Source organism: Xiphophorus couchianus, chromosome 1, assembly GCF_001444195.1.
Source record: "Xiphophorus couchianus chromosome 1, X_couchianus-1.0, whole genome shotgun sequence".
Taxonomy (NCBI): Eukaryota; Metazoa; Chordata; class Actinopteri; order Cyprinodontiformes; family Poeciliidae; genus Xiphophorus; species Xiphophorus couchianus.
The window spans coordinates 7,543,626-7,569,901 of NC_040228.1; the positions used below are offsets into that span (position 1 = coordinate 7,543,626).

At 37.1% G+C, this 26,276-nt stretch overlaps 1 protein-coding gene across 2 annotated transcripts in view; it reads left to right on the top strand.

Annotated features, from left to right (window-relative positions):
* nphp4 (nephronophthisis 4) overlaps positions 1 to 26,276 on the top strand; it is a 168,320-nt gene that overhangs the window by 75,306 nt on the left and 66,738 nt on the right. For both annotated transcript variants that reach the window (XM_028002260.1, XM_028002173.1), the window contains 4 exons: positions 2,782 to 3,000; positions 3,523 to 3,655; positions 7,289 to 7,341; positions 19,850 to 19,987. In XM_028002260.1, the coding sequence (XP_027858061.1) occupies positions 2,782 to 3,000; positions 3,523 to 3,655; positions 7,289 to 7,341; positions 19,850 to 19,987 (543 nt within the window). The remainder of the gene's footprint in view (positions 1 to 2,781; positions 3,001 to 3,522; positions 3,656 to 7,288; positions 7,342 to 19,849; positions 19,988 to 26,276) is intronic.

Here is a 26,276-nt window from a genome sequence, read left to right on the forward strand (position 1 = left end):
GTGAAACAAGTAGGTCCTTTTTGTATTTGGGTATTTGACTACATGTATATGACTAGTAAAGCCACTTGTTTCAGAGCCACAAATCAAATACACAATGCAGCTGCTGTAATCTGAGATTGGTATATTCAGAAAGAACTAAAGGAAGGACAACAACAGACATATGAAGTGTTAAAGGGTTTATATAAGTTGTTTGTTTACATAATAATAAAAAGCGAATATTCAGATCTCTTTAACCTTTAGATTTTGAGCGCTCCGTCCCTGCTGGAGTGCAGTATTTCTTGCACTGTTCAAAATGTCAGCTCCATTAACCTATCCGAGCACTCGACTTTGGGCTTTGTTAATTGGTCAGCAAGATTACTTTGCATAATGCAAAATAAATTGACATTTTGAATCTGCCCTCAGCAGAGATTGCACTTGTTAGTCTTTGCAACAACGAACAAAATGATTGTCGCTTTTGTTTAGCTCATAAAGACCTCTTGTGGCTAAATTAATTATAAGTGTTGTTGTCAAGCTGAAAGGATGATTTTTGAAAGGCAACAAAAATTTCTGGAAATAAAAAACAAAAAACTTCAGAGGACTTACAGTACAAAGTATTTGCCCCCCTGCTGATTTTTGTTATGCATACGTGTTTCAGACCATCCAACAGATTTTAACACTACATTAAGTTAACCAACCTTAATACACAATACAAAAAATACCAAATGGTTATTCAAATTATTTTATCTATGAATGGCAAAGGTTACTCAGATCAACATGGGAATATGTGAAATAGTAAATTCCCCCTTAAGTCTTGAATCAACTTTGATTAACTACATTTTTGGCTTGATTTCACCAGTTTCAACCAGACCTGAGTGACTGGCTTACCTCCAGAAAAAAAGAACGACGTGTTCTTGGCCTGGTTACATGGTAATTTAATTCTGATCTAAGCCAGTGAGTCAGAAATGTTGTTTAGCATTGAAAACAATGGGATTGGAATGATTCTGGCCTTGTGTTAGCAAACAGCTGGTGTGAGCTTTCAGTCACCAGTAAGCTTCTTCTCAAACAACCATGTTCTTTTCACAATTTAGTCCTCCCTATAGTTCTTTTTGTGGTGTCTTACGCAGCTCCAGCTCTCCTGCTGTGCACTGCCAGTGAGAAACAGTACATCAGATGTGACTCTCTGGCTCAGTAAGGGGATATAGAGCTGTGTGGAAATGGTTTAAATCAATCGGTGGAGGCAATATTGTTGCTTTCATCTGGGCTTCTTCACACGAAGCTCACTGGAAATCAACCATTGGAAGACATTTTTCTGACTCTGGTTTTCAATCTCAGTATAAGCCTACATTATACTGAGATTGAGTTACTTTATCATAACCTTGAGTTAAAGTGCCGTGTTTTGAATTTCAATCAAAATGTAGTCGAATTTGTATTTTCATGATTATTTCAATTTTAATAGATAAACTAAACTTCCCAGCCTGCGCTCTACTGCTTTATAACATTCTACTCATAGCTTGCTAAATGTAGTTTTACAACAGTATCCCATTAAAAATGATCAATTACACACTTTTAGCTTCTTCACAATGTTATCTCTACACCAGGATATGCTTAATTGTTAAACAGTTTTAAATTTTTATTTTGCTCTTAGTTTAAAGTAGTGCAGTCTCTTGTTGTTTTACAATGTATGTTTTTAATTCCAAAGATCTAAGCTTTAGAAGTTGATAAATCATTTACTGTTACAGTTTTTTTTCCATGGTCACTCAGTAGAACTTGTTAAAATTGATTCTAAATTATTACCTGCAGTTCTTGTTTTTCATATTATACCTGGTTAAAGGTTCTGTATGACATTTAGATTTAATATAGCATTTATATGAGTAATGATCCGCTGCGTCGGATTTTTGTATAAGGCATTCCAGTTGTGATTAGGGGAATTGCACTCCCTCAGCGAACCATAATATGCTGCGCTTTCTTCTAAATTAACAAGGACTTGCAGGTTGTACTGTATGGGTAATATGTACTGTCCCACATTTGATTGATTGTAATAGTTTAAGGCTCAGTTTTTTAATCAATTCGGCAAAATCTCATGTTTCTGCTGTGGATGATTTAAAGCAAAAGACTTTTCCTCCATTCTTTATATGTCTGAAACAGAACAGCCCTGATTCTAAACCAGGTTTATACACAGTGAAGCGGCTGAAACCATGTGTAAAATAATACATGATAACTCTGTCTTTATTTCAAGAAGTTATATTTAAGGTGGCATATGACAAACAGGGCTGCATGACTTTGGGACAAAATGGCATTCCGATGTTATTGTGAACTATTGCAATGATTACTATTTATGTAAATTTTTCTCTGTAGACTTAGTCTTTTTCATCATAACAATGTCTAATCCAGGTCATTAAGATCTGTTAGCTATGAGCATAAAGGACAGCAAAACTCCGTCTTAGTGACCAAATATATCACTGGAAAACAGAGGTCAGTGTGTATAACTTACAGCAGTCATTTTCAATATAGCTCTGTTCAACACATTTATTGTGTGATAATTTCAATTTATGTACATTTCAGTTTATCTGCACTCTCAAAAAGTCAATTTTGTCTGAAAACAGAGCAGACAAAGTATAGACAACTTTATGCCCATCCTAATATCCAAATTATAGTTTTTCCCTAATGATAGGGTGTTTATTGTAAGAATTCCTAATCCTACATAGTTAGACAAATACTATAATTCCAGGTGAAAGCATAAGCAGAACTGGGCAAGTGTCACAATGGGAATTTTCTTTTCTTTTTTTTTTTCTGTTCTCGCAGCTGTCTACTACCTCCACATCCCGAGCTGCCTTCTTGCAGTGCCTTCGTTGGGGGATTTGGTGCCCCTTCCAGGAGCTAGCTCACTGGAAAGACAAAGAGGTCCAGCTTGTTCTGCAAGGAGGTGCAAAGCCGAATCCTCTCAGAGTGATGGTCTACAGCACAGAGGCGTCTGTCCAGACTCACAGCCCTGCTGCAGTCTCAGCTCCAAACACAGTCCAGGTAACACAGAAGCTCAAAGGGAATGTGTTTGTTGGAGGAATAAATTATATGAATGTCCGAAAACGTACAGAAAGGTGTTTAGACTAATTACTTTTCTTGCACGACTGCAAGATGGTGCTGTCTCCTTAGAAAAAAAAACAAAACACTATTTTTATTGTGAATTGTCCGTATTGTCAGGTTTCAACAAAGATGACAGCTTAAAGTTTTGCTCCAAGTATTCTAATCACATTGACTAAAAATTGTCTGGAAGTTACTCCCTTTTAGAACAAGTGTTAAAGAAAAAGTATTAAGATCCTCAGATTTTCCACACCTATGCTGTCAATTATCACATAGTTGTAGTTATTACTGTTTTTTCAAAGTACTTTTTGCACTGTCTCCTTTCCTCGTCTGTTTGCTGTTTCACTGATTGCAGCCCCAAAGTTGCTCCAGAATCTCTGCTGTTCCTTTTTACCGGAGTTAAACAGTTCTCTTAACGTTTCTTTGTTTTGGGCACTGACATGGCTTAAACTTTCTCCTCCTAAGGAACGCTCGGAGGCAAAGGATGTGATAAGATTTTGGCTGTTTTCCAGTTTGGAAAAGAAGCCATCCAGCCCCAGGGTATCTCTGAGGACTAAGCAGGAGGATGTGCCACGTCAGAGATCATCACCTTCACCAAGTAAATATCTTCATTTAATTCATGAGGACTTTTTAAGGTCACATTAATTGCTCTATAAGTAACAGGATAAATGACGTGAGAAAACATTGTTTTAAAGAAAGTGAAATATTTCTTCCTCTTAAAACTTGAACTTTATTTTATTTCTAACCATTTGGTAAAATGCACCAATAGGAATTCTGGGCACCATGTTGGATCTTTTACCAATTTGAGCCGCTTTTACCAAGTTTAGCTGATTTTTCTTCAAGAATTATAATATAAGAAAATCATCAAAAGTATTTCTTCCTTGTCTTCCTGCTGTCATTGCTCATTAATTGAGGGTGACATTACATTTTTTTAAGAAAGACAAAATTCTAAGAAGGATCACATTTCAAGCTGTCTTCAGTATTTCTTTATTACAGGCTGAGTTATTCCCAGTAGGATGTAGATTCTTACCCAAACTTTGAGATTTTCTAAACCATTCATTCTCAGTAATTCACATTTATTTTCTTAATGTTTTTTATATCTTGATTATAGAGCCATTTATTAGTATTTATACACAACCATCAGCCCTATTTAGTTGGTAAATTTAGTTTACAAGTGAGTCCTTCCCTCAATGTGTCCCTCCCTGCCCCTCTTGGAAGCAGCAAGGCCACTGTGGTGACATTCCTCAAAACCACTTATCTGCCACTGAGTCCCTCATCTTATGGTTGGCCTGCAACTCCAGTTCCTTGGACCAGCTGGAAGTCTTCTGGAGGCTTTCTGCTTGTAAATCCTCTGTTACAAGCTGGATGGCCGGTGCAACCAGAGCTGGCAGCAGATGGAGGAGCGGTTCACGTGCCACGCAGCAAGTTTGCAGGGCATCAGAGTAGAGCGCTACTGCTGTCACCAGCTGCAGTCCGAGGCTGTTGACACAAAGTGCAGCCATGTGCTGAAGAGTTCACTGGAGTGGCAGCTGGACATTCTGACCTCTTATGAATTTCATTATTTTATTTTGACAATGCGACACATTTGTTTGTTTATTTTTTACACAATTTGGATCTAAATGAACCACAGTCAGTGCAAGGTAGAAAAAAGATGCTTCTGAATTTCTCCTGCCCTGCAGAGCGCCGTCATTCTGCCCCAACGAATTAAGCACGCCTGTTCCACAATATCCTCGCTAAATGAAGTTTTGAACCCCGAGCTTTAAAGAAGACTCCTGCTAAAACCGAGTTCTGATTGAATATTCTGTGGCTGCTCATACCCGCGAATAAATGATGTGCCACTGTCTGCATGTCTTATCGAAGGCTATACTGCTGATTTGTTGTGATTCTGACGGTGAATTGATTTAAAAGTGTGGTAACGCAGCCACTCAATCCCAGCGACGCATTAGGAACTCGAGTGATCCCTGGTTGGGTAATTGATTATTTCCCTCCTAATGAGACTGTTTACTTATCTCAGGGGAGAAGAATAGCGCTGATCAGGGCTTGCGTCACAAGAGTGCAGAGAAGGCTTTTGGCTGCATCTATTGATGACATCTTAATCAGTGTTCAAGTGCTTTTACAGAGTTACAAAAGTGGACTGAAGACTTGGGCTTGTTTTCAAAGAAGAGTGATACAAATATTTCTTTTGATTTCAACATCTGATTGATGTTGGTGATCTATGATGGATTTATTCATTCCTTTCTTTGCTACACAGTCATCTTTACTTACGTACAATAATACATCCCCACATCTCCTCTGTGACTATAGAGGTAGAGTTACATTAGTTTGGACTTATGATGTGTTTACTTCCTTTTTGGTCCTGAAATTGTGATCTTATGGATTTGAATTAATTCTGTTTTCTTGTATGGACAGTTACATTAATTGATGTTTTAACATATACAGACCCATTCAATATTATTATTGAAAAGCCCATTTATTTCAGGAATTGTATCACTAAGTAAAAATCAATATATAGCTTATACACAGATGGATGTTTGAAAGCCTTTGATTCCCTTGTCACTTGCTGAAGAAAATCTCCTCCACAATGTTTCACTGTGGATTTTTTGTTGAGGGTAGTGTACTGAATTATCTTCCTCCTTTACATAGTTTTTCCATGTAGGTCCTGCTTGTCCTATTATCAAATTTCCCCTGCCTGAGCTGTGGGTCCCTGCAGCTCCTCCAGATCAGAGGAATTCAGGGTCATTAAGGAGGTTTAAAGTGTTTCTTTGGTTCACCTTGGCCCTCTTTGTCAATTCTCAAAATGTTGCTGCCTTTGCCCGTTCTGTCAGATTAGGTGAAAGGCATCTTCAGGGTCATGGGTTGTGTTTGTTTTAGGCCAAATGTTTCCTCCAGATATGGGGAGTGAATAAGTCGCACTGTCCATTTGACAGATTTTTTCACTTGAGCTCTAACTCTCTGCAGCTCCCTCAAAATTCCTATCAGCCTCTTGGCTGCTTTTTAAATGAATACTTAGACCGTGCAGTTATGCCATTCTCTTTCCACAAAAGTTCTTTACAAGTTAATATTTCTGTTTGAAAAAAAAAATAGAAGTTGAAAATCATTTATCCTTTCCTTCCAATACAGGAAGGACAGGATTTATGTGACAGACAACTTTGTGTCTGTCACCTAATATCCAGATGAATAAATTGAAATTTGTGATTATGACATGACAGAATGTGGATGGATTCAAGGGGTTTGTGTTTAAATGCGTTCCTTGTATGTCCCCCTTGTGTTTTGCTCTTATGCAGCCCACCTCTCGTAAAGCAAACAACTGTCCAACTCTGGGTGGAGAGCTGTTTGTTCAGCTGTCTCATTGATCCCAAACAAACGGCCAATTGCACATCAGTCCTGCTAACGAGGTGAATCAAATTCTCCACGGGCTCCAAACGTATAACAGTGAGAAAACAGCAAGCCCCTAAAAAGAAAATGGTTGCCGTGGGGGTGGGGGGTTGATGCCATAGCGAATTTGTGAGAGAAAGCCAGCCAGTCTCATAACATGTCCACTCTGTATGCATGCAGTCTGAACAGATGGGCGCTACAGCAAGACACCGCAGGCAACTGAAGCAATTTCCAAAAGGCCAGTGAAGCCCAGCATAAAGAGTGAGGCAGAGTTGGAGAGGAGGACAAAGAGATGCTGGAACGCCTTTCATTACACCATTGCCATGGCTACCTACCAAAAAAAATCTCAAGGAAGCATTGTTACTCTTTAAACTCAGCGAGCTGTCTAAATCTAACTCTGGCTCTTGATCTGTGTGAAATTGGATAGATTTGTCATGTTTGAAAATAGTGAGGGATTCCAGTGTTCTGTGGAGTTATTTACTTTGCTCGGGTTATTCGGTACATAATGTTACGGTTTATTCATATACCTCTGGATGCCAGATTGCTTCAAATCCAATCGGTAGAGAAGCAGTTTATATAAGATGACATTTTACAGTTACCCTTTATTCCCTCTCACTAGCTCATATTCCATTAAATCTTTAATCAAACTATAAAATAATCTCCTTCGATGCAGAAGATATTACAGCATCATTATTTAAACTTGTTAAACTCTGAACTGAAGAAACTGGTGTGTTGTCAGATGACTTGTAAATGTAAACCTCTGCAGGAATACAATATGAAAAGCATCACTTTTCTAGGATTGAAGTTGGCAAGTTTGATTTGCTTAATTTTTTTTATTAATTTGCTCGTTTTTCAGGTCGAAAACAGGTCACTCCCACCTCTCCTCCTGAATCCCCGCGAGGCCCCGGGGTAAGACACCTTATTAGTCATTACAGTCTAGATGTTACATGCTATGGAGTCACATGATATACAGCATCTATCTGAAATGCCAACTTTCTGCACATTTTTAAAAATAGAAATGCAGTACCTTAAAAGAGTATTCCAACTTATTAAGTTAAAACAACAAATCTTTCTATATTTCAGTGGAATTTTATTTGGTAGACATACACAAAGTAGTGTGTAATTGTGAAGTGGAAGGAAAATTACTTGCGGTTTTCTTTTTCACAAATTAAAATGTGCATGTTGTGCAACAAACAAAAAAACAAACTCCGGTTAGTTATATACTTTACACTTTTTTTCAGTTTAGAACATAGTAAGTTTTTAAAGCGATAATGTCTTCCTTTGTGGTGTACTATACATTTACATTTAAATATCTGGACGCAAAAGTTTCTGAGACAGCAAAATGTCCGGCCTTGTCTTCTTGAAATAACCACAGATTTACTGGGAAAAGAGTTACCAGATGAATCTATAATCATATGCCACACTTATAATGATATGTGTATGATTTATATGATCTTAGTTGCAGTAGCACCTTGAAACAAATGCCTGTTTTCCACAAACTAAAATGTCAAGTTCTTTAACCACATGTCTATTGTTTCAGTGTTCAACTGATGTGACTTGGTGTAATAGAGCTGGAGCTTCTCTGAGTTGATATATTGGTTCTTTGTAATACACATTCAGGGTAGAGCTTTGGAGGCAGCAACAAACTTGGCTGACCTTACGTCATGTGAGCTCAAGGTACTCCAGAGCCTATGTGACTGTATTGATCACAGCAGCATCACAGTTTCTCATGAAGATGCACCTGAAGGCTTGAAGGTCACCCACAATATACAGAGGCTGTTGCATTGGCTGTTTATTACCCAGTATTTCCCCAGACTTCCTGCAATCCTTTTCTAATATTACTTGTCACATCTGGAGGTGAACATGGTATTTAAGGTCTGGTTGAATCACACAACTCACTTTTATGTTGGGAATTATTGTATTTCTAAGAGAAAGTATTTTATTTAACATATACATATGATACCTGCTGAGCTTGTCGTACGAACTACATCTCAGTCTAATGCTCCTAAGAATGGTTTGGAAAGAGTAGGAGATGTTAAATTGCAAAGTAAAATTTCTATCAAGTTATGTTTGATATATATAGCACTTTTATAACAACTGAAGGTAAGTTATTTGACCGTCGTTGTAACTGTGCTTATAATGTAAACCTAACCAAGGGCCTTTTCTTGCTAACCGTAACTATGTAGTTGTAGTTTTTACCTGAAATAATGCAGGAACTGATCAAATATCTTAGGAAAGCATTGAAGATATTTTTCATTAGTTGGAATATCTCTGTTTTCAGCTCAAAAAGAATATATGACAGAGTTTTAAAAAAGAAAAACCCCGACCCCTAGGTCTCCTTGTTCAACAATGTACTTTATCCAAGACTTATAAAATGATTCCTGCTTGGAGCCAGAAGCTCGTTGAGCAGCCTTTATGCAAGACTACAATTTTTTATTTTTTTCCCATGCCGTGTAGACAAGGATCATAAATCTCAGCTAACACACACTTACACTGTCTTGTTTGTCCTCAAATATAGCAGGTCTAACCTATAAATTTTGTTAAATGTCAGGATAAATGACTTATCTGCCCCGGGTTTCCCAACATTGTAAGCAGGAGGTAAAATTGAGAACAGGCTTGTTTACAAACATTTCTGTCTTTTTTTCTCACCTGTATGAGCACCCAGGAACATTGCAGATGTCAAAATATTCAGCAGAGTTTTTCTGAAAAACTCAGCAGCCACATAGCAGAGGGGGAAATAACAGAAGTGTGTGGGTGCATATCTGTTGGAGATGTTATTCCTGATGAACAACAACAAAAGGTCTGTTTGTGTCAGTCACAGAACACTTGAATCACCTCGGAAACCTTGCAAGGAGGGGGGAATTACTGATGATGATAATCACGCCTAGTTGCATCCAATCAGATTAAATGTCACATTAGCATCTGTGTATGTCAGAGGCTTCCCACAGGCAGCTAATATATACTGATCAATCCCTCTCTAACTTTGTAATATATTTAATTGTTCTGTGATTATCCTTCCACGACATCGAGTGCGAGTTCAAACGTCTTCTACTATAAAGTTCCAGAGCAGGAACGTTACACTAACCGTATGTGCCGAACATATGTGTTGCTGATTTGTGTATATTGTGTGTCCTTGCTGAGCTCAGCTGAGCTGCGGGGCGTAACCATCATCCTTCAGCCAGAGTGGAAGTGCCAATGGGGACTGGGAGTTGTGATAAATGGTGCTCTCTCTATGAGGATGAGGCTGAGGACACAGGCGTGCTCACAGTAACACAGTTGAGTCCAAGCGAAGAAGGGACGATATCAGCTCTGTTTCAATGCCGGCTCCCTGGGCAAGAAGTGGGTCAGTTTGTCGACTCATTTTAAATTGAACCGGCGGGGGATGCGAGCCACTGCAGCGCTGCACCCCTGAACTCTACAAATCGACCTTATTTTGATTAAGCTGCCAGGGCGGTGGGATTCCACAAGTGAGCAGCTCCCAGTAGCCAAGAACAGACATCTGTGGTCACACTGGGCAGCTCGTAGGGGACAACATTAAGAAAAGGTGCTTAACTGATTATACTCTTCACTCTCAAGAGGATCCAAAATTTTAAGCTTAATTCCCAAATGATTTATTCTAATGTCCTGACTCAAATTATATTGGACAAAAAAAGATTATTTTTACTATTTTTCTTTTTATGTCTTTCATCTCATTCCTGAACGTTCCCTTTGCAGCTAACAAGATCCTTTTCAGTACATCACATTTTCAGGGGTTAGGGTTAGAGTTCAGCTGTTATTTCCCAAAAGAAGCAATTAAGCATGCCTCAATAAAGAAATATAACATCATAAAAGAGAAAAAGTCAATTTAATACTTGTTTAATATTTGTTAATATACATTGCTGGAGGGGGGTAAAGAAACAAAAGAAGGAAAATTAGGGACCACTTCTGACAATTTCAGGATAATCGCACGCTGAATTCAAAACCACCATCATTAGTCGCCAGTCTTACACAGAGTTAGCAAACCTTCAGTTTTAATCTGTTAAAAGTATGTTGGTGAAAAAATTGGCCTTGAGTGTTATTTAAAATGCTGCTCTCACCACTTTTAAGACAGTGCTGTTTTTCAATTGCATTGCATTGTATTTTTAGCATAACCCTTTAATCCTTCAAACAAATTTTGTTTTTGTCTTTTTATGGGAATAAAAAAAGCAGAAAAAAAATCTGTTAACAAAACTGCAATCTCTCAGGTGAAGACGATATTGTTGCCAAAGTAGCATATTTTTCTCAGGATAAACTGAAATAAAAGTGAAGGCTGTTTCAGAATCCTCTCTCCATACTAACAATGCCAAACAATGGCAATTGTTTTACAACACCATAACCATATATTTGAGACATTAAGCGTTTCAGCATTCAGCCTGTTTTAAATGTCAGAATGCTTTCCACATAGGGTTCATTCAATTAAAGCCAACTTTAACTGAACTCTAGTTTGTTTGTCTAGAAGGTTTGGTTTGTATTGGGAGGTGTGAATGCGTAATCAAGCTTTGATGCGGACCAAAAAAGCAAACTCTGGTCCGTCTAAAAACCTAAGTCTCTGTTCGGTTGAAGTGAACTCTGGTGAGGTGTGAATGCAAGCGGACAGGAGACCGCTCCAAAAGTGGGAAGCGGGATACAGCTCAGGGCATTCTGGGTAAATACAACCAAAACAAACATTAAAGTCTAGCGCTAGGGGAGAAATAGCTCATAGTCTTTTACCAAAGAGAAAAGAGAAGTCCTACAACCTCTAAAATCTGTGGCTACTCTATTTTTTGTTTATATTTTGTGAAGAAAGAAGTTGTGCTCATGTCTTCTTCTTCTTTTTGTGTAATTTCCTTAAATCATTCTTGGTGCAGCACTACCACAGTTCAGGAGGTGAACAGATTTTTAATTGGTTTGGTTCATGTGACACAGTGCAGTGTGAAAGCAAACTGCGGCAGCTGAAAATACAACAAATGTTGCAATTTCCGTGCCCAATCAAACGTAGTCCACACCTATATATTTCTGGGTAAATCAAAATGTGACACAGCAATTATTAATTCTATCATTTCTTGGTATCCAGAGCATGGACAGTTATCTGATGGTCATCCAGGTCCTCCCAGAAATAAATGAAACAAAAAAACACTGTGTGAAGCTGAGCTGTTGATCAATGAAGTCGCACTTCTGTTTAATTCAACATGAATTGGCCGCATTTTTTTTCCACTTTTTCAAAAACCCTGACGTGGGAAGAGCAGCACAAACATTTTCCCTTTTGTAACATTGCCCCCATCCTTTTCAACAGAGATCCAAAACATTGATTAATCTGCACCATCCTCTGTTGATATGCCTCTTTAAACAAGCTGCATGCACATTGTCTTGTTTGCTGGCATTGTAGAACCTGATGACTTTCTTCTTGCTTGCATAAATTATTGATCCTTGACACTCTCCATTTGCTGCGGTGCTAAAGATTTTGTGTTATTTATAGGCAGCATTTGGACCGGCAGCGGCGTTTGTTTGCCTCTGTTGATGATTATTTCTCTCATGAGTTCTCACATTGGGCAGCGGTCAGGCTTCAGGGTCGCGTTCGTGTTCTGCCGACCCAGGTGGTCTTGTAGTCAGTGGGCTGAAGGTGAAGCTGTGTTCTACTTTGTTACTTGGCATGGGCTTGTTTGGCAACTGGCACTGACTCTGTGCAGCCTAATTTTAGCTCCTTTCCTTCACAGAGACTAGTTGTGCTGCTTCATCCTTTTTTGTAAACTAAAGATGAATAGCAGGTTGTTTTTCTACGTTCAGAATAAAAATCTCTTTGCTTTCCAGCCTTTATTCTTCCATGTAAAGGAGTTAGAATCTCACAGTTTCTGATTTATTATTAATACATTTGTTCCAATCTTTTGAGTATTTTTTTTCCAGATTAGCATATGTAGACTAACAGTTTGCCCATTTATTGTAAAAGAGCTCAAAGTCCATCCAGTAGATGGAAAACATCTGCTAATATAATTTGTCTGGTTTTACCAGAGATTCTTGATCAGATCTAAATCTGGAAGGTAAACTTTAACACTTTTGCTTCCACTAATGTCTATTCTTCCAGGTTTACTTTCTGTTTAGCCCCGTTTACTTTCCAATCAACTCTGACCAGCTTTCCTGGCCCTCCTGAAGAAAATCATCACCACAACATGATGCTGCCACCACATTGTGTTCAGTGTGATACACTGATTTTCATTAGAAAAGCAAAATAATTAAGATCATGTATCATATTTTTTACAATTCACAATTATGCAATATTTTGCGTTAGTCCAAAATATCCTCTATTATGAATATTTTTATAACATTAAAAAACACAATTTATTTTGACAACTTCACTTATAAACCATTTAAATCATTTCAAGCAAGAGGAGAATAAACTAAAATAAGCACTTGAAACACTTAAAATTTGTTTTTTAATATTATGCATTAAACAACAACAAAAAGGTTTCAAGGTATATGAATAAATTTGCAAGATGCTGTATATTTCAGGACAATGTAGAACTTTTTTTAACTGTAGAGTACACTTGACGATTTGCCGTTAAAATAAAAAAAACAACAAAAATATAGTGGTGAGACAACAAATTTCATTTGTAGTTAAAAACTGCACATTTAGATTTTCATTTAAATCATGCTTAATGTGAAACTAGTGAACTAACGAGTTCACATAAATTTAAATTAAAGTTGATTCTATTTTTTTATTTTGTTTAGCTCATAACGATGGGTTTTAGTAAAGAATAGCTGGCAAGAATAAACAGCGTTTTCGACTTTCATGAACTTCACCATGCTGCCCATGCTGTGGATGCATACACTGTGGGTGATAGTGTAGGAAACAGGGGGGGAGAAAACAGGACTAGAACACAAGCAAGAGAACAATTTGACGCCAAGAATTTCATGAAGTAGGAAAACACTTTGTTGCTCTGATTAAGATGGTGTCATCTTGGTTACTGTGGTTATTTATTAAAACCTTTTTTTTTATTTATAGTTTTGTCATCTTCGTTTACCCATTCTTACAAACAGCAACCCCTATGGTTCATACTCTGACTAGTCTCCATCTTACTATAACTTTTTTTTGTGTGTGTACGTTTTTGTTGTTTTGTTTTGGACTCCCTCTTTGGATTGGCCTAAACCCTTCTTGTTATTTGCATGTCTATCTCTGAGATCTCCCGTAGAAACCTTGATTTCATGCTACAGCCTCTTTCTCTTCCTCCCATGCAGATGTTCAGGAAAGAGGCAAATGAACACTGATGTGGCTCATTAAAACACCTGACCCAGAGGAAGTCATGGTGCTAGAGCCGGAACATTTGAGGACTCAGAACAAATTGTGAAAGCGTCTCAGTTTAGGGGTTAACATTCTCTCCAAATACTGCCTCTGTGACATTCTTTCTACTTTTCCCGGAGTGAAACTCTTTCTCCAGTATGTTTTGCAAGGATACCTGACAGTGGTTTGAACTTCTTGTGCTTTTCAACCCGTTCTTGTTGCTCTTCCTCCGTTATGGTGTGTTGTACCTGCATTCCTCTCAAGGTCTCCCCTTAGGTCCTCTGTTCTGTCCTGTGCCAATGCTGACCAAGTAACAACTTCCCCATGTGAAAAATGAAGCCAATATGGAAATACCAAAAACTGCAGTTTATTAAATGGCCTAAGAACTCCCGTTGGTCCCCCAGGTTGAAAAATGACCAGCATTAGTGCAAAAATAAACATGTTTCTGCCCTGGTCAAATTAATCACTGTTAAGGGTTGCACCACACTGAGTGACAGGTGAGTTACCCAGTGGACGCAGCTGAGTTTTGTTTTCTCTCAACTCCAGCTGCAAAACACAAACTGGTGTAGCCTAATTCTTGTATAAATAGTTTTTAAACAGAAGCTTATCAGAAGGCACTGTATTTTTATGTTCAGGTGTAAAATTAACCTTTGAAAAATCAATCTTTTACGATTCCTACATATTTCTGTAGTTGAAATTTCATTGTATTTCATAGTTCTAGTTTTCCCAGTCTATTTAAGTCAAATATTAGTGTGCAAATACAAAACTGTATTGACACACAGATGGCTAGATAGATGGTTTTCCAGTACTTACCTTATTTAGATTGATTACTGTGTGTACACGACAAATCTAAGTGCTTTAAGCCTCAAGTACAAACAAATGTGGAGCATCCAAGCTGACAGATGGCAACACCATGACCATAATAATGACTTGTAATATAAGCTTTATTTCTATACAGTTGCATGAATAATTTTGACATTTAAATGATCTGATGCTACTCATGTAATTTTGTGAAAGCAGTTTTGTAATGTTGTAGTTGGTTTAAAAAAGAAAAAAAATTTTTTTCCCTAAAATTTGGTTCTGTTTTTTTTTTATTTTATTTTTTTTATTTTTTTATCGACCAGTAGTGTTTCTTGTGAAAGGTATTATCACATTGTTAAAGTTCACTTCCTCTTGCTGGTTGTTCTGGTGGTTGAACACACATTTTAAAATTATTTTTTAATCTGTAAGTATTATTAGTCAGATTAATTTCTGTCATTTGTCAAATAACTTGCTTAAGACTTGACACTTGCTTTGACTTTGAAGTTGAGTGGAAAGACTTGAGACTTACTTGTGATATGCAAAACAATGACTTGGTCTCAGCTCTAATGAAATCCTTTATCATATAGTATTTCCCTCCATTAGTTTATTTTTCATACATACCTACAATAAAGAGAAATTTTATCAAGGCTTTGTGGCTCATTCTATGTCACTTTTTGGCAATCGTTTTTAACTATCAGCATTTATTTTTCAAGCACAGCATTAAATTAGCGCCTGAGAGTTGTGAATGCTGGCATGTTTACACCCAACTGTGTTACGGGGGTTTCGGTTTGAGAGTTTAAAATTTGAGTAGCAATGTGTTTAACTTATTAATATTTAACAAGCTTTACATTATGACGGCTTCTGCCAGTCGTGCCATAAGTTAGCACAGTAAAAATGCCTATCTTCTCTTTTTTGGCATGACACAAATGTTATTCTCTATGATATTGGGAGCATGTGTGCTATCTGAGAATTAGGGGTTGTGCAGTTAAGCTCAAACTTATTTCTGCTCCTTATTAATTTAATTATAGAGTCAGTACAATTTTTATTCTCAGTCAGACTCAAGTTAGTATTTTGGCTGGGCCAATCTAAAACGTCAATATTTTGGTGAAATGTTAAAGGTTACTTTAAACCTAAATCTGCCAGGGGTATGAATATGTTTGGAGTTAGCTTTGTGTTTTTTGAGCGGTGCAATTTTAGAAGCTCACCCAGAGAACTGGACACTTCCGCTGGCGCCATTTAGAATTTGTTAGAAACACAAATTGGCTCAGCTTGGTAGCACTGCCTCTAAGAGAATGGGTTGAGTGGGGCATTTAGTTGTGGCATAGGTTTGACTGCCAAAGTTGTGAGCTCAGCCTTTGTGCCCTGACAGCCAAGCAGATCATCTGCTCATATTTTTGGCCTCATAGGATCTTCATGTCGCCATCTGTGTGAATGTCTGTGTGTGTGTGAGATCTTTTCATCCTTGGTCTGTCTTTCACACCCTCGATGTGCAGAGTGCGGTGAGTCACTTACATGTGTGTGTAAAATGGGTTTCGGCTCAGTGGTACTTGCAGGGCCTGACTTGTGACATTCTCCTGGCCTTCACACTTTTGGCATTTTGAAATGTGTGGATGTTTTTACCATCGTCTCGGTGACCAAAACAGCCCATTTTAGTCCTGTACATCTTATGCCTAAAATGATTGATTCTCCAAACAAGAAGAGAATATAAACAGATCTTTATATATATATATATTTGTTCATTTATAAGATAAAATACAAAATGGGAAAATATAAAAACATAACTTTACATTTATGTCTTTTTTTTTTTTCATTGTTGATTTCAAATATTTCTTAATTTCTTCAGTTTTCCCAGAAGTGATTAGTCTCTTTCCCTTTTGCTTGGACTTTTCTCTACCACTTTTTCTTCAACACTTTTATAAATTCATCCTCATCTGAATTGCATATATCAAATTCAAAAGAGAATTCATCATAGCCTCACACAGTAAATCCCTCTGCTGTGTTTTCTGCATGTTTTCTTCATCACACAAAAAACATGCTTACATCAGATCTACACACACTCACAAAGTGTGACACTTTGGACACATTTCATAAAGTTTGTTTTGCATAAAGTCTCTAACAAATTCAACTGCTGACATTCTTTCTATAAAATACGTTGTTTTGGTTCTTCCTCTAGTACCTGCATCATACTTATTTTCTGTTGTTCATTACTTTAAATTGGTATCAAAGATGGGAAGCCTCCATCTGCACAGTCATGTATCAAATTGTGGGCCGAGATTTAACAACTACCGTACTTACACATCTTCAAAACTACGAATAGTAAAAAATTGCTAAATTAACTTGGAGGTGGAAAAATCAAGAAAGGTTGAAAATAATAAAAGCAAAAGTTATTGAGTAATAATGTTGGCAAACAATTGTGGCACAGGTTACTGTGGCTCTGCTATAATTCATTCAATGAAATGAACAGCAGTGTCCAAAAAAGAGTCACCCTGTCTCAAGCTACTTTGTTTTAAAATCTCTATTGTTTTTCATTAAAGGGACATTTGAATATAAAAGTACTGCTTTTTAGGACCAAATTCAAATGTTCTTTTTTTTTTTTTTAAATTGGTTATTCATTCAATATGCTAAAATCTAAATGTCGCAAATTAAAATCCAGTGCAACCAACTGCATTAATAGTCACCTAATCAGAAAATAAAGTCCAGCTGTGAATTATTCAATTTCTACATAAACACAGCAGTTCAGACTGTTCATACTTTAGAAAGGCACAAAAAGCCCAGTAACATATCATTTGTTGTGATCTATTCTTTCCACTCAGTCTGTATCGATGCCTGTTGTGCCAGTTCTATAGCTATTTATAGCCTATGTAGTATAATCTATAGAAGGCTGTATTGTTAAACATATTTATGGGTTGGAATCCATTAATAGCGCTAACTCTAAAGTCTAACTTACCCAGCTTAATAGCTGTAGTGGACACTGATGATAAATCTATGCTTCTTGTTTGGGCACATCCATGGCTCATAAAGCTTGATGGGGTCACCCATCGATACATCGATGAGTTCACCATAATTTTCCCAAATGAGCACGTTCTATTATGCTTCTAAATGTAACCCTTCCTGTTCATGGGCCCAAGTAAAAATATTATCCCTCAAATTATAAAATCTTAAAAAGTTCAGAACTTTTCCCCTAAGCATTAAACTGCATTTAGTTACATCCTAAGTTTCTACATCGTTTAACTCAACAACCATAGCAATAATCTGAACAATGTGTAAAACACATTGTAGTGCAAAAGCAATAGAACTAGGTCAAGCGTCTGCAACCTTCAGCTCAGGAGCCACAAGTGGCTCTTTGGACCTTTTATTTTTATTTGTTTTTCAGCTTATTCCTGCAATAATTGCATTTCCACAAATTCCACTAAAAATACCAGTAGTCTTTATCTATTGTTATTAGGCTGGAAAATATATGCAAATATAAACATCTTACACTGAGAAGTTGAAAATATACAGACAATAAAGCAGCTCTGAAAGTCACACGCCGCTGTGGTTTTTCATTCTTTTCTATTTACAGCATACCTGTTCTCAGCTTCCACTATCAGCAGCTCAGGTTCTGTGCTTCCTTCAAATGTGCTGTCAGAACATTTGTCTTGTTTTGCAGACAACATATGTCTAAGTGTGGTTGCAGGTTGCACTGATGATTTCAGTAAAAAGGTGTTGAAGGTCTTGATGTTTTATTTGCAGCAGTATTGATTATGAGTGTTAGGCAAGTGAGCTAAATGTCTGTTTAAACCTAGAGCAGTTTCCATGTGAAATGGAGAGGATGTGTGAACTCCTGTCAAACCTCATGTGGCCCATAAGAACATTCTCTGTGTTGTCAGCGATGGCCGTATTGCTAAGCAACAAGTTATAAAAATAAGTGTTCCCTTTAACTAGGCCGCTAGGGGAAGCTGTAAATGTTCTTACTGTGATGCAGCATCTTGTGTCAGCTCTGAAAGCTCTTCTTGTTAAATGGTAAATTCAGCCTTTGAAACAGTGGATTCCTTTGATTCAAAAGTTATGGGTTCTGTTGTCTCCTTAACCTACTTTCTCCACAGATAGCATATCAGTTTAGCAAAGCTTTTCAGACAGACTGATTAGTGCAATAATTCATCTTAGGAAAACATAAAAAAGTGACCTGTAAACTTGCTAAGAAGCAAATTTTAATGGAAAATCACTGATTCACATTTTCTTTTCAGTACATATTTAAAATATACCTGTAAATGAATGCAGTGCTGCTATGGTTTAAGAGTTTTAAATGTAGAACTCATAATTTGCCTCCTATTAGCTAAGAAACATTACAGGTATACAGTGTTATTTGAAACTTAATTCAGCAAAATCCACTCTTTCTCCATACTACTTCTAGCCATCATTCTGGTAGATGTTAACCATGGTTTTATTTGCCCAAAGAATGTTCTGCCATGTCTGCTGGTGTTTTAGATGGTTTTCTTTAATAAAGTTCAATCTAGCCCTAATGTTATTAAGGCTAAAGATTTGCTTGCATGTCTGTATTTACTTTCATTCAGTCTTCCCTTTTTTTTGTAGATTTAGGTATTGATACGCCTACCTTTTGGTTGATGACTTTGTTGACTGTGGTGAAGGGATCTTCTTTCTAGAATTATATTTCATATTAAATACTGTTTTTTCAATCAGTAGATCAAAAGGTCAACCTTTAAATACAGTCAATAAGTTGGAAAAAAAAATGCTTTGCAAAATAAAGTTTGGAGTGTCTTGTTTAGAAGGACTTCTCCTGCTCTTTATACATGAAGAGAGCATCTAAATAAGAAACTTAATGTAATTTGCATTTGCAGCACCATTGACCACTTGGAAGCGGACGAGAGGAAATATGCTGATATGATATGCAAGGACAATTAAAAAGCATCTACTTAAGCAATCAATTAAGATTCATTAGTAGCAAATATGAATCATGTAGACTACAAGTAGAGAGGCAATGGTGCTCTTTCGCTTTGTATCAAGCTTGAAGTATCCCCCATTAGTAGTAATTGCTGTGTTCCCGATGCTATTTTTACATAATCTTTAAGTTGTGACTGGGAAAAAAAAGAAAAAACTGCTCTCTTTTTCACATGTCTTCAGTATCAGAAGGGAGACGAAAAACAGTTTTAACCTGGGCGTGCTGGGAAAGACAAGCTTGTGGATGTGGAGACGGGGGGGGGGTCTGAGGGGATTCTAAGTGTTAAAGAGTAATGGGCTGTTGTTGTGATCTGAGGCAGCACGTGTCTCTCTGGCACAAAGTATATTTCTTACCACTGTTGTTGGTAATCATAATAACAGCAAGTCGTTTGCATTGTTTCTCTGCAGCTCTCTCTGTCTCAGCTGGCAGCTACTTCACGCTACCCGACCATCAGCCACTCCAGCTCGTCGTTACCGTGGCAACAGTCATTTCCTTCTCTGCTCCATCCTTCCCCATTGGCATCAGCCCACCAGCTGTCACATGTCGTAAGATTTCCACCCCCGTTCCCTTACACACACACACACACACGCAGTTGTGGTCTCGCACTGAAACTTCACATACATGCCAAAGGAAACGCACAAGCATTTAACAAAGACAAGCATTTACAGGTTTGACATTTCTGAACAAAACACGCTAAACGGTTTGAATATCCTCAAGACAATGGAGGGAGTGATTGAGTTCAAGCATACCAAGCCTTGCTGAAGTGTTCACACGCCTTCACATTTTTCATATTTTGTCATGCTACAACCGGAAACTCAATGTATTTTATAGGACGCTATGTGACAGACCACTATTACAGCTACAAGTTTTTAGAGTACGTCTCTTGTGTCTTTCTGTATTGAGAGACTGAAAGTTTTGTCCATTATTCTTTGTAAAATAGCTCAAGATTAGTCAGACTGTATGAAGAGCATTTGTCATTTCACAGATTTTGACAGAGTTTTGCCACAAATCTCATGATCTCAAGATTTACTCTCTTTTCCTGTTTTCAGCATTCGAGATAAATATTATTAATGTAATCTTTTTGTATATCTTTATGTAAATACTACCTTACTATGTTGTTAGCACAGGGTCTTAAAAATCTCCATGTTGTCTTGTATCTAGTCCAACTTTAATCTATAAATTCAAGCCAGTTTTGTAACATCGATAGATTTATTTCTCAATGATCTTGGACAACTTAATGATGTGCATTTAAAATGATGTTACAAACTACAAGTCCTAACAAGCTCAATGAAATGAAGGGCATCCTGTTATGCACTCAGCTCATATACTGTTGCAAAGCTGAGGAAGTCAGCTGCACTGTGCGGATTTTAATACCTCTGGTGAATAATTTACTGGAATGATGCAGGAGTAACCTGCTCCCTGCTGTTGTGGGTGTTTGCTGCTGAGAATTGGCTAGGACTCATTTTGCCTTTGAAAACTGCCTTGTCTCTGCTAAATTAGACCATGTTCCCCCACAATGATGCACATATTTGGGAAGTGATGCAGAGCACGATGAAAACAGTGGTGCAATCCCCCCCCCCCCCCCCCTCCCCTCCCCACACACACACACACACATATTCTAACCTGATTAATAGAGAAAGATGTACAGCTCTTTAACTTTTCACATTTTTGTACATATACACAAAATCCACCACTGTTTTTAATGTATTCATCATTTCCCAACAGTATGCATTTTGGAATGAAACATGTTCTAATTTACAAATGTATGTAAATGTAAAATGCTCTCTCACCTACATATATCAATCAATCAATCAATCAAATTTTATTTGTATAGCACATTTCAGCAGCAAGACATTTCAAAGTGCTTTACATCATTACAAACACAGAAACACAATGCAATATAGAATCAATAATCAAAACAAAGCATTAAGTCAAGTTCCATCCATAAATTTGTAATTGATTACATTTCAAATACAATTCTAAACAGGTGGGTTTTTAGTTGAGATTTAAAAGAAGTCAGTGTTTCAGCTGTTTTACAGTTTTCTGGAAGTTTGTTCCAAATTTGTGGTGCATAGATGCTGAAAGCTGCTTCTCCTCGTTTGGTTCTGGTTCTGGGAATGCAGAGCAGACCAGAACCGGAAGACCTGAGAGGTCTGGAAGGTTGATACAACAACAGCAGATCTTTAATGTATTGTGGTGCTGAGTCGTTCAGTGATTTATAAACTAACAACAGTATTTTAAAGTCTATTCTTTGAGCTACAGGGAGCCAGTGTAGGGACTTTAAAACTGGTGTGTATATAGAGACAGAGAGATTTCATCTCAGGCTTGGGTCCTTATTTTACCTGGTCCTAGGCTTGTGCTCCTCTGGATTGCGATGACGGATGTTTCTCCAGGTATTTGTTGGAGCTCCGATGACCAGGGCCACTACTGTTGCCTCCACCTGCCAGGCTCTTTCTAGCTCTTCCCTGAGCCCTTGCTGTTTCTCCAGTTTCTCCTTTTTTCTGATGTTTCCATCACTTGAATGACCACATCAATCACAACGACTGTCCGCTGCTGCTCATCAGTGATCACATGGTTGGCCCATTGCCATTTTGTCCGTTTGTATCTGAAAGTCCCCAAGGATCTTAGCTCGGTCATTCTCCACCACCTTGGGAGGTGATTCCCACTTTGACCTAGGGATCTCCAGTTCATATTCCACACAGATGTTTCTGTACCTGGCACCAGCCACTTGATTATGGTGTTTCATATTTTCCTTTTCTGCTAGTATCTTACAGCCTTCAACCTACAGCCTTCTGTGAGATGTTTAAATTTTTCTGGGGCTTCTTTGCACAGCCTGCATTTGATATCTTTGCTGGTGTGGTATGATCAGTGCTTCTGTGCTGTCTTTCAGTCTCTACCCATTGGTAGAATTTGGTCATATCAGTCACTTCAGCTATCTGTCGGTGGTACATCCTAATCAGCTGTTCTTCTTCCCATGATGGTTCTTTCAGCTTCTTCTCTTCCAGTTTTTATTGTCTGCAACATTCACTAAGCTCTACATCACTTGGGATCTTCCTCATGTATTCTTGGAACTTGGATACTTCATCTTGGATGATGGCTCTGATAATCACTAGACCTCTATATAAAGGGGAACATTAGTGGACTCATTGTAAGCTAGGAAGGTAAGCATCTTGAGCTGTGAATGTTCAATCTATTATTCTAATATGTTGCCCAACTGCAAACCTACAAAGACTTGGCTTGGCAAGTAGAGTATTAATTATAGAAGCATTAAATTAAGTAGAAAAAGGCAGCTCTGGATCTTTTCACAGATCCTCTATTCACTTTGAATAAGTGGAAAACATGGTTTCGGGATAATTATTAACAGCTTCTTTCACAATACTAGCCTTTATGGAAGAGTAGCGAGAAGAAAACTGCTTTTCGAAGAAAGCCAGCATCATTCCATTGAAAATGTAGAAAATCTTTCAGATTTATTCCCTGATTTGACATATTTTGAGAGTCATTTCTGAGGTTTCAGAAACACTAACATGCCTCATATTAAGGCTGCAAAGCTGCATGGAGCTGAAGGCATTAAGTGTTGACATGAGTGAAACAAATAGATGCTGATCCTTATATCCAACTGGATCAGCTGTTTGTCTTGTAAAGGAGGACAAATGTGTGCATAGATAAAGGGCTAAAACAGACAGTTTGGGAATAAACAAAGGCAAGGGAATGAACCTGCTGGTAAAAAATGTTTAACTCAACATTTTTATAAAACTTATTCTACTATCTATCCAGCTGTAGTGTCTTAACTAATGTTAAACAAATACTATCTTTAACAAAAAAAAACTGATATAATGCAAAATACTCTGACTTTTATCTTAGCAGATAAAAGTTGGACTAGAAATTTAAGCTAGATAAGGTATTCTGGCAGTCCTCCTCACAGCACGACTTGGTCTTTGTGAGCCAAATTCAATTGTAAATTTTTTTTTTTGCAATATTGTGTTCCTGATTATTCTTTTATCTTCAGCAAGACTCATTCGCAGTTCCTGGATTATTCAGGTAATATGATTCATAGCCTAAGCTGTATGGATTTCAAGCATAATAGATGGGAGAAACATAATAAAAGAGCTGCTGTCTAGTTAGGAAACCCATTTCAAGTTGTACTGCAACACAACACCGTCTTTACAGTCTAAAGTGAATAGAAAGGGGAAAAAAAACAACATTTCTCATTGCAAGAAATGTTTCGTACCTTTTAGATGAATTGCTAAGATAATATTTTGCTTTCTGTAAATTTCCTTAGACTGCTACAGTCTCATGCTACTATAAAATGCTAATTAAAAGAAATGGATGAATAAATGGAAGTCGACACACCCAATGCCTTTTTTCTCTGAGGCACCATACTTGCCCAAAAAAACATATTTTGTTTAATTTTACTTGTTCATTTCAAGCTGATTTTGTGTTTCCCTTGAGAATTTTGGTTTCTACATTAGAGGCAACTCAAAAGCTAGCAGTTAATAAAGTTAAGGAACGCTAGACCCTTAAGTCACTGCCTGGAAATAGTTCTCATTTATAATTCCCTAGGTGGTTTCTTTTAGTAAATAGTAGTTCAGAATTTACTGTTTAAACCTCCATTTGTCCTTGTAACCATAAAACCTGAGCACACCTGCCCATGAAAATCACTCATCTATGGGTTATCACATTGCAACAGCTTAATGTCAGCAAGTTCAAAGGCACCTTTTCTTTGGACAATTTAACATTTTTAAAGCTACTATCTCATACCATGCTAACCTCAGAGTTTATTAAGACGCTGGCTGTTCAATCACATGTTGTATACTCGTGTACTTTATGTATATACAACAACATGGTATTGGCCAATGTTATTACTGACATGTCTGATGGAAAGTCAAATAATATTCAACTCTGTGTCTTCTGATAGGCAAGCTAAAATGTGTGTGAGGAGTCAGGAAGGAAACATGTCTTCATTAGCTCTCTATAGATAGTTGTTGGTTTGGTCCAACTTCCAGCTGTGTATCTGTGACAGTGAAGGAGGGATTAATGTTTGCACTATAAACCACAACATTATTTCTTGCCTGTGAGCTCCCCTCTCACGTTGAGCTAAAAATCTATACAGGCTATACATCTACATACATAATTAATGATTTATTATTTCTTAATTTGCTACACAAACACACACATATAAGATATATTTTGGATAGTAATCCATAAATGTTCAATACTATTAAGTCATATTAAGAACTGAAGTTGTTGTTTTCCTGTACCAACACAATAGCAACAATGCAAGAACTTCTTTCCAAATCATTAAGTGTCTTTAATATCTTATCAGCTGCTATGAATTGTATATAAAGTCAATTCGAAACCAAAGTGAACCCACAATTCTGACACCTTTATATAAAAACATTGCTTGTATAAATTATATTTAATAATATTTACTTAATTATAAAATAGTGTTCAGAAGGGAAAATACCCCCAGTAATAAGAGTTACTTATGTCTGAAAAGCTTTTTGTTACTTCTGAAGTGGAGCACACAATATACTGCCACTTATTATTTGCAAAATTATTTTAAAAAACCCATAAACCTTGATCATTTTAAGTCAGTCCTACATGTTACCTCAGAAGCTGTTGTGTAGACTCCCATTAAATTCATATAGTTTCAGTGTTTCTATTGTCTCCAGAAACAAGTAGGTTCGAGGTCAAAGGCTTGGAGAAATGAACATAATATAGAATAGGCTGTTTACAGCATTTGTAATCATGAATATAAAGAAGAAAATGTTCTGCTACAGTACTTTGTGAAATCCTCAGTGTATTTTAGGTAAATGTTTTTGTGATAGATCAGTACAAATTCTGTATAGTGATAAAGTGAAAGGAAAATAATTCAAGTTTTTTTTTTTTTTTTTTTACAAACAAAAATGTGGCATGTATTTGTATTCATCTGCATTAAATCTATACTGGAGTGTTTGACTATTCCTTTCTGGAGTTCACTCTAATTGGATGGTGACTGTAATGAGTGATTGCCAAATCTTGCCACAGACACTCAGTTGAATCCACATATGAACTTTAACTGGGCCATTCTAAGATGGATGTCCTTTGATCTAAACTCTTCCATTGTAGCTGTGGTTGTATGTTTAGGCTTGTTGTTTCTTGGAGACCGGTAGAGGTCTTTTCCACCTCTACTGGTCTTTTGTTTCCAGTGTATTGATCTTCACCCACCTTCACAGTAACAATAACCAGTTTCACTGTTCCTGTTGAAGGAAAATATGCACAAGCCACGAGGCTACCTATACTAGTTGTTTTACATGTAGATGAAAAGCAAACCTTTAGTCTCATTGGACCATATCACTTTTTTTATGTTTTTTTTTTTTTTTTTTAGCAAACTACAATCAGGAATTCTTGCGGTTTTCTTTCAATATAGTCTTCTACTGTATATCTTATTGCAAAAATGTGAAAACAAAGTATTAGTTTATTTCCACTCAACAATTCAACCCTTTGCTTATACTGTCACATACAATTTTTAAAAATATATGCTAGTTTGATTTGTTAATTTGAAGAAATGTGAGAACGTTCTAAGGCTTTGAATACTTCTCCACCTTGGTTTATGATATTTTAATGAGACGTCTTTGAGTTTCTGAAAAATATTTGAAATCCAGAATCACTAAACTGGAATTTTGGCAATGTAGAAGAAACATGCAAACATTCATCTGAAGGCACACAGATCTCAGCTGTTGTAGTTCAAAGTGATGTGCTGCAAGTGAAATTGGAATCTAACCAATAACTTGTAGGTCGCAGTGAGTATGATGAAACCGCTTCCTTCACTTCTGACATCCTGTGGTTTCCTCT